The sequence below is a fragment of the Neopelma chrysocephalum genome, unplaced genomic scaffold, assembly GCF_003984885.1.
Source record: "Neopelma chrysocephalum unplaced genomic scaffold, ASM398488v2 Primary Assembly neopelma1_43, whole genome shotgun sequence".
NCBI classification, from domain to species: Eukaryota; Metazoa; Chordata; class Aves; order Passeriformes; family Pipridae; genus Neopelma; species Neopelma chrysocephalum.
Window position 1 is genome coordinate 7,638,669 of NW_020897702.1, and position 17,337 is coordinate 7,656,005.

General features: G+C 38.9%; 1 protein-coding gene across 2 annotated transcripts in view; it reads left to right on the top strand.

The window, feature by feature from the left end:
• Nucleotides 1-17,337, top strand: part of XPO4 (exportin 4) — a 74,717-nt gene that overhangs the window by 12,838 nt on the left and 44,542 nt on the right. For both annotated transcript variants that reach the window (XM_027677191.1, XM_027677192.1), the window contains exons 2-4: nucleotides 9,515-9,620; nucleotides 12,417-12,558; nucleotides 12,818-12,956. In XM_027677191.1, coding sequence (XP_027532992.1) covers nucleotides 9,515-9,620; nucleotides 12,417-12,558; nucleotides 12,818-12,956 — 387 coding nt within the window. The remainder of the gene's footprint in view (nucleotides 1-9,514; nucleotides 9,621-12,416; nucleotides 12,559-12,817; nucleotides 12,957-17,337) is intronic.

Genomic DNA, 17,337 nt, shown 5'->3' on the forward strand with positions numbered 1-17,337 from the left:
AGATTGTTATATTTTAAATTGGAAGATGAGTTACTACTGTAATTTAAATGATTGTTCCAAAAAGCAAGTGTAAAGGAAGCAATTGGAACGTAGTTGGAGTTGTTCATTATGCTAGCTAGGTTTTCTGTAGTAACTTAACTATTGCTCAAAGGTTAGCAGTTGTATAATGACAGATCTGACTGGGACAGCAGAAACTGCTCTTGATAGCAGTTGCCTAAATTCCTTCTGGCCTCGTGCCCAAGGCTGGAACGTCTCATCTACTTGTGAAGCAGCTGCCAAACACTGCAGAGCTGAGCATCCTCATGTAGCTTGAATTGTTGGCTTGTGGCATCTGCGTCCTTGCATTGTTAGGTGTCACAGTCTGCTACAGAAGTAGAGTGAATATCTGAGAACAAGAGTGTGTCTAATTGTCCAGTTCTCTATGCCTGACCCCCATATTTATTCTCTTTGATTAGCTATTTTAATAAGACAAGTGACAGTTCTTGAGTGTGCTGTGATATACTGTAGGAGAAAGCTTATTTAAAACACTTGAAAAGTGTGACTGGTATAACTGGAATGGAAACTCATTATGACTTGACTGCACAGAAGTCAGAGTAATGCAGTCTTGGGGCATGTTGCTTGATATGACTTTGGTAGAGTTAAACTTGGAATCTCTTTATTCTGAGAGTCTGATTCTTTTCTATAACTCACCTATGCAGCTGGGGAGTAATTCTCTTAAGGTGCTTTTATTGTTTAAGACACAGAAATCTGATTTTTGGGGGTTTTGAGCATCTTAGTAGAAGAGCACATATGGTAAGTAAAAATTCAACTACTTTTGTTTATTTAGTTATGTTGCAGCTATAACAATTGCTTACATGGATAGAGTAATATATGTAGCTGTTCTAAAGGCAGTATGTGCACTAGTTAAAAATTATTACTTGCCCATGTGCTTGATTATTTTTTCTTTTTTTTCCTCTTTCTCCTTCTATTTTTGCCCATAATCCGCGACTATGTTATCACCATCACATGGTGTTCCCCTGCACATGTTTCTCAAGTTTACTCATGATCTTTCTCCTTTGCATATGCCTCACTGTTACTTGACTTCCTTGCCTGCTGGGACATGTTGGTGAGCCATCTGGGTTTCCTTTATTCCTCACTTCTCTGAGTGGGTCTTGCCTGATGGTGGCTGTCAGCAAGGTCCAGACACAGTGGTGCCACTGCCGACTGTGTTGGCTTTTGCTTATCCTTGTGTATTGCTGGGGATCAGTTGCTTTTGCTCTACTCTGTCAGACTTCCAGGCTCTCTGAGGCACAGAGTCTAGACACCATTCTGAAGAAGAGCGAATGTCTTTAACTGGGTTTTTTTAAGCTGATAATGTCCCACAGACCAGAGTTCGGGAACAGTTTTATTTTACCTTTTGACTGCAAGGAAGGCAAGATTCCCCTACATATTGGGGAAGCTCAGTTTGGAGAGTTTATGGTGAATTTTACCAAGTCACACTTCAGTAGAAATGTCAGATTTTTGTTCTGCCCTTGTCAAAGTTTGTAATGTGCTTTACTTGCAGACATAAACATTGCCTTTGGCAAGAAGGTTCCTACTTGGCTTTAGTAGTAGCAGGTACAAGCAATTTGATCTTTTTTTTTAAACCCAAGGAAATTCTTCTAGTAGTCATGTTTGCCTTTCCATAATCCTACTAGTGTTTAGGCTGTACTGTTCATAGGGGACCTTGAAGTAGGTGGGAATACTGTGGGTGTCAGCTTAAATCACTCCAATGTACTCCCTCTGTGTTCTCTCAAGCAGCAAAATCTGGAGGAGTGTGTGACTCTTTCTTTGTGACATGCTAATTTGCAGATTTCCCCCAGTGTAATTGTAGAAAGATTGCTGACTTTGATTGTATTCAGTGCTGTCCTGCCATAGCAAAAGTCTAAAAAATCGGAATTTGTCTCTAGCAAGCTTTTTTGTCTGCAAGGAATGAATGCTGTTCACCTCATCCTTATGTTTATAAATGATCACGAGCTGGATTTTTCTTAGCAAAATTACAATGCAGAAGTAGCAGTGCAAGCTGGCTAACTAAATCATTTAATAAAAAACTATCCCATTATTGATTTTAATAATAATGTTGAATGGTAGAAGTTGTTACTATTAAGATATTATCAGTGTCTTAAGTGACCAATAACAAATATTCTCTGGAATCCACAACAATATTAGAACAAACTACTGAACAAACTTCAACTACAAGATGTTGAAGAGGTCAAGATTCATATGTCAGAAGCCAATTCAGTCTTTTTTATTGGCCTTCTAAGAAGATAGAAATTTTTTACAATGAGGGTGGTGAGGCACTGGTACAGGTTGCCCACAGACCTTGTGGATGCCCTATCCTTAGAAGGGTTCAAGTCCAGGTTGGATGGGGCATTGAGCAACCTGGTCTAGTGGAAGGTAAAGGTGTCCCTGCCCATGGCAGGGGGTTGGACTACATGACCTTTAAAGGTCCCTTCCAATTCAAACTATTATGTGATCCCACGGTTCTATTCTATAATCTCAAACCATTAGGAAAATAATGTAACTTACAATATATGATTAAAAAATGTTCTATTTTTTATATTTGTGATGATCAACATGAAACTGCCTGAACAAAATTGCTTGGGGAGGGAGTGGAATTTGATATGGTTTGGTGTTTTGGTTTTTTTTAAACCAAAAAGTGTTTTCAGGTAAGGAGAAGGAGCTAAAAAAACAGACTTAAACCACATCGACATTTGTACTTTTTCAGCCTCTTACTGGCAAATACACAGTGACTTCAACTTTAGTCTTATGAAGAGAGCATCTCATATTTGCAACCCATTTGTTTCCTTTCTTGTGTACCTGTTACCTTAATTTCTTGGCACTTTCCATCCTGGCAAGTCATAATTACATATATTTTTTTTTAGATGTATGTTACTGAGGTAGGAAATGCTTGTACAAAACAGGTGTTTCTGAATACATATGTGTAGCTTCAGATCCTCTATGTACATCTAACTACTCCTATGTAAAATAAGAGCTTGAGGATTTTCTTTTATTTTTAACCTTATTTTTTCCACGTGTACCTTCAACAGATGTTTCCTAGTCATGTGTGTATTTTCCATGACAGTTGGTCTGACCTTTTCTCATATCCACTACTTTCCTGCTCCACGTGTCAGTATGAATTAATATTATAAATAATTTGTAATACCTTTTGTGTTAGTAGCCAATCTTTTAGCGTTTTTAGTCATTCCCTCCTTGTCCTTTGTGTACCATAAAGTGAGGAGCAAAAAAAAAAAAAAAAATCCAAGTTAGAAATTAAAAATCTGTATTATATAAGGAAGGTTATTTTGGTAAAAAAGTGGCAACACATAAACTTATGGAATTAATGGTCCTGCTGTATCTGGTCGTGGTCCTTATCTTCCCATGATACAAAAGGATGATTGCAGGCAGTAAGAGTGGGAAAGCTAGTTAAATACCTACTAGTACACTGATGGCTGTTGAGGAACCTGTGCTATTTGGGGGTTTAATGTTGTTAATTTGTTGCATTTGTGACATCTGCATTTTTCGGGTGAGTGGATTGCTTATATTTGGATTGCTGAGGTAAACAGTTGTGATGAACAATGTTGGTGCACTGGAGAGGGGTGATGGAGCTTCATCCATGATTTGTTTTCTTGTAACACTTTCATAGTGGTGAGAAACAGGATTTAAAGAGGATGTGCTGACCTCAAACTTGTTGAGGAGAAACTTTTATTTCTGATTGAGACCTGAATCAAGTTTTGTTTTTATCACACTGGAAAGAAAAGGTAATTGCATGAAAGTTATGTTCAGATTTTTGTAAGGTATGTGGTCTAATAGTTAAGGAAGGGAAAACCTGACTTGAGATTAGTTTTACGTAATAGTTCTTATAATTCCAAAATAATTGTCTCATTGCTGTAACACCCATGTGAGCCAAGAGTGGGCTGGTATTACTGTTTTTTTCAATGTACAAAAAGTGAAAAATCAAATATAGGGTGTTATGTGAATCTGTGAAAGAAAACTATTAAGATCCTTATCAAGGATATAAGAGCCAAATCTCTCTCTTTTTCTACCATTGAAGATCACTGCCCAACTTTTGGAAGGCTTGCCTGCATCTGAGGTGCAGACTGAGGGACTGCTCTTGGCAGAACTGATCATTATGTGCAGAAGGAGCTGTAAGTCATTCCCCATGCATTCAGTCTTCATAGGTAAAGTTGGAGCATGCTTAGGCTACACCAGAAAAATATGCTTATACCCATGATTTGGACAGCTTTTCTGTTTGACTGATCTGTGCCAACACATTCCTTCAGACTGCATCTGCCTGCCTGTATCCCGGAAGTACTAGAAAGATGCTGACTGCTGAGGACTCTGTCCGCTGTTTACCTTAATACAGAGAACCTCAAACTCCAGCTCTTTTCTTCTTTTTTTTTTTTCTCAGTCTTCTTTTCTGACTGTGAGGTGTTAAAGGTGTTTTCTACATTTTACTTCACAGGCTCTATTTCATCCTAAAGTTTAGTGTTTTTATTCTTTTCAAAAAGATTTTTTTTCTACTGGCTCATTTACCATTGATGGTGAATCCTCATGATTACCTGTGTTCTGCTAAGCGGAGTGAGAAGGGTAGCAAAGACCTTGGTTTTTCCATGCTTTTTCCTTAAATAGATCCATAGAATCACTTAGGTTGGAGAAGACCTCTAAGATCATCTAGTCCAGCCATTAATCCGGCACTGCCAAGTCCACTACTAAACCAGGTCCCCAAGTGCCACATCTGCATGTCTCTTAAATACCTCCAGGGGTGGTGATTCCACCACTTTCCTGGGCAACCTGTTCCAACGCCTCCCTTTCAGAAGGAGTTTTTCACAACAACACAGAGAAAGTATGAGATATCTGTAAGCATGTGCAGGATTTAGATGTTTTAACATGATTATTGGATTTGTTACAATTCAGTCATTGATACTGTGCCTTAATTTTTCTCTCTCTTTTTTTTTTTTTAATAAGCTTGTTGATATGAAAGGTGAGGAGTTACATTACTTTCTTATTAGTAATCCAGGCTTTCAGGTAAGTTTAGTGGTCCTGCAAGTATTAGTGCTAGTCTGCCTCTTGTCTTCTTTCAGTTTTTCTTTCCCATGAGTGAATAGCTGCCATTTAAATCAGTAGTCCTGCTGGATCTAATCAGTAGGTGCTGCTGCTGCTCCTTTTCTGTATCCACACAGTCATGGTAGCTGAAAGGATGCAGTTTTATTTATAATACTGTGTCATGTAGGAGTTCTATTCTTTTGGGGCAGTAGCTTGTTGTGCTAAAACCAGAAAGATGATCATTGTCCTGGATAACTTTTTACGGGTAACTTTTAGGACAGAAGAGAGAACAGATGGGTGTTAGAGGTACATACCAGACCATACAACTTCCTCATAAGAGAAAGAGGAGGCACTGATCTCTTCTCTCTGGTGACCAGTGACAGCACCCGAGGGACTGGCCTGAAGCTGTGTCAGGGGAGGTATGGATTGGATATTAGAAAAAGGTTCTTCACCCAGAGGGTGTTTGAGCACTGGAACAGGCTCCCGGGGGAAGTGATTACAGCACCAAGCCTGACAGAGTTCAAGAAATGTTTGGACAGTGCTCTCAGGCACATGGTGTGACTCTTGAGGATGCTTCTGTGCAGGGCCAGCAGTTGGACTTGAATGATCCTTGTGTGTCCCTTCCAACTCAGCATGTTCTGTGATTCTGTGGAAGGGATGTAGCTGCAAATAGTTTCAATATGCCAAAAGAGCCCCTGATAATTACATTCACTGGTTTTTAATTCCTTGTAAGCTGGATGGTAGAGAAGAGAATGAAGGAGACAATTAGAACGAAAACAGTGAATGTGTATGTGTGTTTGGGGGACCTTCCAAGCATGATGAGTACTTGGGGTACATTTCTAACCCTGTTGTGCTGAGGAGGTGCTAGGCACCGATGTACAGGGCTCTTGGGCTCACTAAGCCAGTATTCTTGTAATATGAAATTTGTGTGCAGAATATGTATATGCTGGCTTTTTCTTTAAAGCCTAAAATGAACTGTACTTTACTCTCGTTGTACAGATAAATACTGTCTTAATGCAGTGAAGGCAGTAGACTGTAAGCTTTAAGCTCCCTCTGGTGGATGTATAGTACAGTTTAAACCTTGATTGTTGTACTTGTCTGTTCTGGATAGTAATTAGAGTCTAAGTGTGTAATGTATCATTAAATTATTGTGATTTTTAAAATCAATACAGGAATATGATGTGTTATGTACCTTCCCAAGGTGCCTAAGATCTCTGTAACTGGACTTCAAAAAAGTAGAAGAGCTAAAATAACTAGGAATTAGCTCTTATTTTACATTATTATAAGCATAAAGAGGGTATTTCCTATAATAATTCTGGGTTTTTTTAGCGGTGCTATAGTTTGCAACTGATAACCCTGAAAGTGCCCTTAATACAGAATGGTGAAAATAGACAGGATCTCTCTATGACAAGCTCAAATGTTAATGCAAAGTTAGTTCAAGATCAGGTAGCCCTGATTTGGTCTTCTTGCTTTAAAAATGTAAATATAAATTACCCAACTTGAAAAATGTCGTGCTTTGTCACACCCAAAGGATTTTTCCTAACATGGCTGTAGTTATTGAGGCTTCACAAGACTGCAGAGTTGTGAGCTGCAAGGTCTGTACTGTTGAAAGGGAAACTTTACTCCACTCCTTTTCTCCCTATTGTTGCACTGGTACTTGTCTGGCTTTTTGATGCTTTATTAAAGTAACAAAAGAGTGTTCATTCCTCTTGCCCCTGCGCCCCCCTCACACTTTGTGGTTTGTTTGTTGGTTTTTTTTGTGGGCTAGTTGATAGAAGGGATCATGCAAAGAGGTAACAAGACCACATAGGTGAGAACAAGAAAGGAGTAGGACCTCTCCTTTTGGTAGCAGAGTTACTAAAATAAGTTACTTGTTTCAAGAAAATTGATTCTTAATTTGCACAAAAAATCATTGGCCAGAGCTGCGGGTTTCTTGAGACTTCAGAGTATTCCAAGGCATTGCATAGCAACAGAGGCTATAGATGAAATGCACTTTAAATAGTAACTCATGCTGAAAAAAGCAGTCTATTACCATTCAGTAGGTCCTAAACTGTGCTAGTTTGGGTTTCTGTTAGGCTAATGGTGAATCAGACTGGGGAGCTGATCCAGATGAAAAAGACCTGCCTTTGGTGGGATGATTTTTGGTAATCACTTCCTCAGTCTGGTTCTTAGTACATTTGCACAAATGCTTGCCTATACGATGAGGGAAAAATGTGGGGATTGCTTTTTTGTTTGGTAGATTTGGTTTATTTGCCATAGCACTGACTGAAGTGTGTGTTAAGCTGTTGCTATGTAGGTCATTCTTGCATTTTTGATAACCTGCACCAAATATTCTTCTGGCATTCGGTACTGCTGGTTCTGTTGCAGGGAATGTAGCTAGGGTCCATGCAGAGAAGTACTGTCCTTCAGACTGCAGAAGGCACATGTGGTTGGGAGCAGCTCCTGCTGATGGCTGGCTGCATGCAGAAGACTTGAGGCTTTATCACAGAAATGTTGCGTATCCCATTTGATGAGGCTGCTTCTTTACAAGTTTACGTTTGATTAAAAATGGGTTTCTGCATTGGATTGGAGTTCACTGCAGCTCAGTGTCTTGGAAAGACTTGGACTGTGCCATGGAGCTTACTTCTGTCTCAGACATACAGGAGTGTGTAATGTCCCAAATATCTGAAAGTTTTCCTGTGTGCATATCAGCCTGCTGACTTAATCCCTGAGACGCTGCTCCGAGGGTGTGGAAGAGGGACATGAACTGAAGGCACACTGCATCTATGCACATGCACAGCCTAACACTGAACTGCTCTCTGCCCAGAAAGGGGCATGGACAAACACCGTGGTCTTGTTCCCAGAGCTGGTAAGAGCTGTCCTGCACAGGTTCAAATCACTGTCCAGGGACGTCCTGCCCTCAAAGTGGCTGCAGAGCAGAACAGGTTTGTGAAGGGACAGAGCATTTATTCTGCATAAGCCGCGTTCCTCCACTACTTATTTTTCTGCCCTCACAGGCATTCTTCATATCTGCACAGGAAAAGCTGTGAGAGTCAAAAATTTGCTATGTAAGGAGGTGTTTATTAGGACCCCCTTGATCAAAGGATCAGCAGCCTGCTTTTCCTTGCTTCATTTACTCAGATTATTAAATTGTTATCTCTGGTGTTATTTCCTCTTATGTGAGTCTTCTGTCATCTTGTGTTCCATCAAGGATGAAAGAATTAAATCAGATTTGATATGTTTTATTTACTGGCAAATATTTCACTTAAGTTAAAAACCTTGATCTGTATGCTAAGGTCTTTGTGCTTTTATTCCCAAAGCAGTGGGTATAAATCACAGCCAAAAGATAGGTAGCACCCACGTTCTCCTCAGATTGGTAGCTGAAGTTTGATAACCTATGCTATCACCTTGACCCAGCTCTGCAGTTTGGATGTGATCTTTCTACATGTGCAATCAAAGGTGCTTTAGTTCTGCTTACCCTGTTTGTGGTATCAATCCCTTGCAAGAGCATCTTGTGCCATGTGCTCGTTCAGATAAATCCCAAATAGCAGAAATCTGAGAATACTGGTGGCAGAAGTGGAGAGCAGTGTGGTGTTGTGAGCAGCTGATGGTTTCTACAGGGTTGTTTTTAACTTGTGGGACAGTGTGGGGGAATTCCTGGAGTTGCTTCATGAGGTGAGACTGCAGTGCAGGCAATTAACTCTCATCTGTGCTCTGTAGGCACCTTGCAGTGGTCCAGGTTATTGTGTAGTTTTATGCTTTACCTGGAGCTGATTTTCAGGTAGAAACTGTCATGGAGCTGCCTTTCAGCAGCAGAGCAGCAGGTATTACCTGAGCAGCCAAGGTGCCCAGGATATAAGGGGATGGGTGTCAGCAGCTGGGGAACCAATATAGCCATCCCCAAATAGGCTCACCTGTCTCTTCAGTTGCACTCAAATCTTCAGGATGTCAACTTCAACATTAAACACTAGAGGGTAGTGTGTTACTGACAATACTTTATTTTTGAATGTATTTGTAGTGATTTTTTAATCCCTTGAATTTATTACACAATTAAATATTTTAAACCAAATGTAGAACTAAAGAAAAAACAGTGCTTTGCTTCCAAGACTGAGCATGTGCAGCAGCATTTAGTGGTGTGCAGTAATATTTTTGGTTTGAGTAGAAAAATGGCTTGAATTTAGATCGACTTTTAGCTTTCTTCAGAAGCATCATTAGGAACACTATATTTAGAATTATTCACTCTCTGCTTGATGTCTCAATATTCACACTTACGTACATGTAATGTACGTAATATACAGTGGTATATAAGAAGAGGCTATGACTGAGAAAGAGCAAGTAGTTTTGCCTGGAGATACTTGGTTTTGATGTTTAACAAGGCAAACATTTCTAAGTTCATGACAATTGCTCTTACTATATTTACAATCAGGATGGGGTTTCAGTGCTTGAATAACCTTTTTTTTTTTTTTTTCAGGCACCACCTTCCATGGTCAATAATGAACAACGCCAACATGCTGAGCACATATTCTTATCATTTAGAAAATCAAAATCACCATTTGCTGTTTGCAAACATATTTTGGGTAAGTTTTAATAAATGAAGTTAGGTATGTACACGCTTTTATAATTGGAACTGTGCTGTTCTTCTGCAGCTGGGAGTATGAACATCAGTTTTGATTTTGATGAGGGGTAGTTTTTGATGAAAGGTGAAGCCTATTGCTGCCTTTTTTTCGATTTATGTCCAACTGTTTTGTTAAAGAAAAATAGAAAAGTTTCTGTCCACCTGGTAAAAGCAGGTGACTTGAAATTTTGTGTGATTATACCTGTGGAAAAGGAAAGAGATAGGCAGATATCACCCTTTATAGCAATTTCTTTGATTGTAATGGAAATGCTGTAAATGTGGTTGTGTTAACAAGTCTTTAAGAATAAATCTGTTTTTACAGGTGCTATAGAGACTTATTAGAGTTGGGCAGCTAAATAATCTGAAAATTACAGGAGCAGTAATGATGTAGCAAGCACCATTGTACTGACCAGATGTGAGCGTTGGGTGCAGGCAATGGGGAGGTTTTGATGAAAGCTGACTCTGAGCCCTGATGAGGGAAACCTAGAAGTTTATGCAAAAGAACACATGCCAAACCCACAAAAAGCAACTTTTCTTTCAAAGCATTTGCCAGAATGAGCAGAGAAATATTAGAATTCTGTTTAAAATATTATTATTTTCATACTTCATTCATTCCACAGTATTTTTTAACAGTTATTTCTAAATTTACTGGATTGAAACTTACAATTCATTAATATTATGATGTCAGTATTGCAGGCCTACTACTGTATTTTTAAATTATACTGTGATATATAGAGCAGGGTGTGCTTCTTTTCCTACACCCACTTCCCAACCAAAATGTTTTTCTACAAATGGGTTTCTTCTGGTTTTAACATATTATAGGAGTACTTCATCTGGTCCTGAAGACTGCAGTCACACTTTTTGCTTTATGGGTCAGCAAAATTGAAGCTATTTATTTTCACAACTTGGGAGTTGAGAAGGGAGAGGCAGGGATTATGAAATTGGGAACTAGAGAATGGAGACAAGCTGTTCATGACGAAGAATAAAAGAGGAAGTGTAGTGAAGGAATATGTGGTGGTCAGGATGGGCAGGAACCACAGGAACAAAGTAGATGGCTTTAAAAAGAAACAGAAAAAAAATGGTCAAGGCAGGAACTGGAATGGATGTAGAGAGAGATAAAAAGGATGTTGATGTCATTTGTGGAAAGTGTGTGAATGATACAGGGAGAGTAATGGAGATGATGAGCATAAGGAAAAGGGGAACAACCACTACTATGCCGTTTCTTTAAAAACCTGGACTTGAACCCAGGAAGCACTAGACTGTACGTTCTTCTGCTGTAAGCTTATAGCTGTTCAACGTACTGCCAAAGCCTGCCCTTCCTTTCTTTAGTAACTTCACATAGAGGATAACGGTGCTCTGGCTAGTTATAAGCTTACGCTGGGGACTGGAGATCTGTGCTGTTAATGATTCCAGTTGTGCATCTGCAGTTCTTGACACAAAGGAGAAATTCTGTCCTTTTTATTTGCATTCTCTGTTTTGTGTGAGCTTTGTACAGTTAGAAAAGCCAAAGACCTGGAAGTTGACAAATGCCAGCATTAAAATTCCCATGCAGGAATAATTCAGTTCGTTTTTATGTATCTCGTAGACATACACATTAATCTTTTACTTAAGTGGTTACTTAGTTTTCCAAATTAAGCTAAGTTGATTTTAAGGTGGTTTATTTTGATTTAAGCATGTTTATCTGTGTAGGTTTAGATTTGGAGCCTGATTAAATAACATAAAAATACTGTAGCAAATTAGCTGCCATCTTGGATTAGAACTTGCATATAATGGAAATTTATATTATAAACTAGCATGTTTGTAATTGGGGGAAGAAAGTTTGTTTTGTAGTAGTTTAAAACCCTTCCTCTCATGACTGATGTTTTTTCAAACAAACTCAGTTTTTCTAGTCCTGGTGGGTCACCCACTATAGCTCAAACTCTGCTTCTTGTTTGGGAATTTTATTTCACCATTTCACCCTGTGGCTACACCCTTTCTTAATGTTCTTTTTGTGTTTTCTGCAGAGCTCAGAATGTTTTGAAACTGGCTTCTGAGATACTACCTGCTATTTCCAAGTTAAAATTTTTAAAAGCAAAGTAACAACAACAACAACAAAGTCTCTGTAGCTTTCTATTATAATAGGAATTATATTCATATTCTGACATTTCTCTTTAAATTGTACTTTGTAGTCACCAAACTGTTACCTTTCTCCAGAACATATTTTTATACTTTCTGTAGTGCATCTGTATACCTAGTAATCCCATATGCAGATAATAAGGACTAATGATTCCTACACTGTGGTCAGAAGTTATGTTTTGATTACCCTAAGATGGATATGGAAGCTTTAACATGATGTAGAAAACTTCAAATTCTAGTCTGTAACATTTTTTCTTGGATAATTAAACACAAATATTATCTTTAAGTGTAAGCGGACTTGTTTCTCTTTGTCAGCTTAGTCACTTTAATTATTTAAGATGTTGGGACTAAATCTGTCATCTTGTTTATTTTGTTCCCCAGTTGTGTTAGCATTCTTATTCCTGATCTTTGAACCAGGCTCGTAGCATAGACAACTTTTCTCTTAAGTCACTGGCTTGAATAATATTGGACAACTTAATAATTGGGTTATTGATTATTTCTCCTCCTTGGTTTTTATAGCAACAAAATCCCATTTATTAATAAATAATAGTAAATTCCATTAGTTTTCTTTTGTTGGAAATACATTCAAGCTGAATACATGCATGTCTTCTAATACTCAAGTTACCTTTGTTTTTCCCCACAGAAACTAGTAAAGTAGACTATGTCCTTTTTCAAGCTGCTACAGCGATAATGGAAGCAGTTGTAAGAGAATGGATTCTCTTGGAAAAAACTAGCATCGAGTCACTGCGAACATTCCTTCTAACCTATGTCTTACAAAGGCCTAAGTGAGTATCGAAAACATACCTCTGAACTTGTAGGATCCTGCATAAAGTCTGGGTTATCCTTTTTGTGTTTCCCAAGGTAGTGGTGGAAGACCATTATAACAATAATTTGTCTTCCATTCTTAGCAGTTAGCTTCTGTAGAGTTGTCAGCTTTCCCTTATGAATTCACACAAAATATTTGAAAAAGAAATGTGTTTAAAGTTTGTTGAGCATTGATGTCCAGAATTATCTGCAAATATGTTTGTACAATGTTGTTTGCAGCCTTCAAAAGTACGTTCGGGAGCAGATTTTATTAGCAGTAGCGGTGATAGTGAAACGGGGATCATTAGACAAATCAATCGACTGCAAAAGCATTTTTCACGAAGTCAGCCAGTTGATCAGCAGTGGTAACCCCACTGTGGTAAGTATTTATTTTTTTTCTTCAAAATTTAAGCAATCTGTATCAAGAGTTTAAGTTGTTATATACTTAGTGACTATAAAATATTTTACACTTCTCTTATCCAATTAGTAGTTGAGTTGATAGCTATTAAGCAATCATTTACCAAGTTGGAGATTTTTTTTTTTAATGTTTTGAGATTAAGGTTAGTATGTGTAGTTCTTTGCTTCACAATTAGACCATGTTTTTTAGGGAATAAGTTTTTCTGAATAGCTGCTTTAAATGCCATAGTTGTGGGTTGGTGGTTTGTTTTGGCTGGGTTTTTTGGTGTGGATTTGGAGTTTTTTGGTTGTTTGTTTTTTTTTTTATTCCTCTGTTTTTCTTTAATCAAATAGTAAGATCTAAAAAGGATTTTCTTTTAGCTGGGAGGTTCTCTGCACACTGTTCTGCTTCCATCTGTGCAGTGCTGCACTCTTCCTGTGGCTCAGCTGTTGGAATAGACTATCGAGCAAGAGGCATAGGCCTCTGCTGCTTCTGGGAGGCTAGTAGGTGGAGAGAAAGGGGTGTGAGGAAGTAAAATGTGGGATGGAAATACAAAACTTATTCTCAATTCAATGTCATACTACTGGGGGGGTAAGCGTTACCTTCAGTACTGAGCTCAAAGTGGAAACAAGGTGTCCAATATCTATCTATGCATTTAGTGAAATTCCGTTTGCTATGCCAGGGGATAAGTTTAGAATAGGTCATAATAGAGGCATGTAACTAGAGATTAAAGAGAGGTGATTTTTTTTCTCCTACCAAAAGAAAATCAAAGAGTATGTAGATCTCATGCTGAAACTTTAACTGAAGCTTTTCTCAAACAAAAATCTTGAGGGAACTGGCTCATAACACTGCTGAGCATTCAGAGCAGCAGTTGTACTAGATGTGACCAGCGAATGTTTAACTCTGAAAATTGAATCAAAGTGTGCTAGAAGTAATGCAGCTCTTCATAGTCCTAAAAATAGTGTATCGCCTCTGAGCACAAGTATTATCCCTCCTGGGTATGGAAATTTCATTTATTCTTGTAAACCTTAATTTCAGTTATTTACCTTAAGAAGACCATTTCAGCCTTATGGTTGTACATAATTTGGATAGAAATCTGTATTTGCTTAGCACAACTGAGTTAATGCTTTTTTCCAGGAAACATAGTCCTGTTATTGAAATGGAGTTTTACAGTTGAGGTTTTCAAGTTTTATGCACGACACTGTGTATGCTCATGTAGTTTATAGGATTTTTCAGTAAAAATAGAAAAGTGCAGTAAATAGAAACCTGGATGTTGACAGAGAAATCCTCTTTGAACTAACTCTCACACGGTTCAACTTCTGTGGTTGTATTCTGTGCATGCACTGGTGTACAGACACGCTGCACTGACCACAGCATACAGCAAGCTAAGGCTGCCTGCTCCAAGTGTATCATCCCAGGCATGCTGCAGAACAGCACATCACAGAGGAGCTCTGGCTGGGGGAAGGGGCAGTGTTTCACTCCCAAGTTCATCTCACTGCCAAGTTGGGCTTAGTTTTATGTTTCCCTTTATCCACCTCTCTTCACAAGTATTGCTTTCTCCATAGTTTTTCCAAAGTATTAGTGCTCAAGTTGTAAGAATGGTGTTGAAAATGTCTAGGGTATATAATGATGTCTTCTATTCTGGTATACTAATATGACTTACTAGCAAAAAATGACACGTGATACTGCTGGAACATCTTTTCTGTGTGCCACCAGATACAGTTGTTAATTTTTGGCAAACTGTTTATAAGCACATGCTCCCATATATATACGAGGGTTTACATTATAAACCAGTTCTCATTCATAAAAACGTTCTTATAATCTTCTGAAACTTTGCTGCAAGAGAGATTCTGGTACAGGCGCAGCTTCATGTGGCCCAGGACTGGCATATGCAATAATAAGCAGCAATAAAATGGTGTGTTAGAACAGTACCTGCCACAACTGCATTCTGAATGGGGTCAGGGCATGTCTCCTGCATAAATATATAACAACTTTGAAAGGTTATATGAAATAATTCATACAATGAATTATCCATGTATCTTTTCAAATATGGCTAGGTGACTTTTTTCTTTACTGGTGTCCCTGTATCATCCAGCAGTGCTCATCTGTGTGAGACCTGCAGTAGTAGTGCAGTTGCCTTGCTGCCATGTGGAGTCCCAGCTGAGGGTGCTTCAGGGTATGGTGTGAAGCTGAGGAAGCGGTGCTGCTCTCAAGATCCAAGATTTGCAGTCAGGACAGTGCCATGAACTGTCACAGGTGTTCCTGGAGATGTGTTTATATTAGTTATTTATAAAAACAGATCCTCATCCAAGTTAGGGAGGAGGCTAGGGATGTAGATGTTGGGAGAGATCAGCAGATGTTTTCCAGCCTTCCGTGCCTCCCTATAGAAGGAGTCATTCAATTTTTTTGACATGTCTTTCCTGTAGTGTGATGTGCACTCTTACCTCCATATAAACTCAAGTTTCAGAAGTTTGTGATACCTTTGTGACTATACATTCTTTGTCCATTCTCTTGGTCACCTTTTGTAACCCTCCCAGACTTCTGCTCCGTGTTTCCTCTGACCTTCTGCCTGAGGTTCACTCCAGCAGCTGAGAAATAACAGATGGAGTCAGCAGCAGGTCACTTCGTATTTAAAAATGTTTACAGCTCTCAAATGAGAGCTATCAGCAGCTCTTACTTGCTGATAATGGCTTTCTACAGCAGTTTGTAAGTCAGAGGAAGTCCTTTTTAAAAAAGTAGTGTTCTCTTGCCTGCTTCCTGCTTACTTTTTCCACTCTGTTGGCTCTGAAGCTTCTTGACCCTTCTTCGCCTTGCAAGAATAAAGTAGATACTTAATCTTTTCCATTCCCTGCAGCCCTCCACCCAGTTTCTGTCAGACATCTGTACTAGCTTTGTGATCATTAGACAGTCCTGGTCCGTGAAATCTTTCGGACTCTACAGCAACATCTCGTCAGGAACACATAGGTGGAATAATAAGGAGGGCAGTGAATGTAGAATATGCTGTCTGTTCTATGTGTCCTTTTGCAGGATTTTATATGCTTAATACTTTAATATTAGTTAAAAATATTTGTAGAGATGGATGTATTTTGAGGATGGAACTTAAAGGGATGTTGTGGTGAACTGACGTGTGAGCAAGACTGATGGATAAACTGTTGAGAATGAAAAGATGAAAGGGAAATTAGAAGGAAGATAAGGAGAGGAATAGTGACAAGAGGAAGAAAGTGGTCAGGAGATGAAAAAGATGACTTTAGTATTGAGTAATCTTTTAATAGTGGAACAGAGCGTACATATGAGGGAAATAACAGGGCTCTAAGGAAAGGTTATACTACAGGGATGGGAAGGATGCATGGTTAGAGCCAGCTTTTGAACCTGGAGCACTGGCTTCTGCTGCTGGTTCTCTGCCATTTGGTCCTTTATGAATCTCATGGAAGAAACCTTTTCTGAGAAGGGAAAGTGAACTTTGAGTCTGGCTTCTTATTTATTAGAACTGAGTTTAGGTAGTAGTCCTCTGGGAGGACAAGGATTAACTTTGGAGTTCTTGGTTTTGTTTCTCCTGGCTCCTCCTGTAACACTGGTAAAAGCCATCCTCCTGCTTATGAAGGAGAGTGTGTAATCTCCCTCCAATAGCAATTTCAGGATCTCTTTTCAAAAATCTTCAACTCTGGGGGACCAGGCTTCTGGCAGTAGACACAGTATCATGAGCCAATCTTAAAATGCTAAATACATGTTTTCTATCACTAATTTCAAAATTTTGGAGAATTTTGTGGGCCAAGTTCTTCTCAACTATAAGTGCCTCAAATTTCTTAACCTTTTCTTTTTGTGTTAGAATATTCTGCTTTTGCATAGCAGAGGGATTTCATTTGTCCTTCGTCCCTGCCAGAAAGACAGGAATCCTGGCAGCTAAGGTGACTGATTCCCAGGAGGAGGATCTTGTCTGCATATGAACACAGTCAGATGGACTTTGTTTAAAACTGGACTGGGATATTGGTCAAACCTCGATTTCTTCCAGAATGTGTAGGCAGATGCAGAGGGTCCAGGTGCTGTAGACCTGACATGGGACTGGGAAGCAACAGAAGCTGTGCTTTTTAATATCTACAATGCATACAGTAGAATGTATTCTAATACAAAGCTCCATATCTGAAGCCTACATTTTTTTTTTGTATGTGGATGGAGACTTGTCAAAACTTACTGGAAGAGCTCTGGATTCCCTTCTCTTTTAAAATTTTTAAATCTGTTGTTCTGTTTCTCAATGTGATAGTTGGGCTAGAGAGAAGATCCAGATGCTTCAGGTTACCTAAAGCTTCTGGGGGATGTGCTATGAATGGATTTCATATGAGCAGTGAGAAATATTACTAAGAAAAAC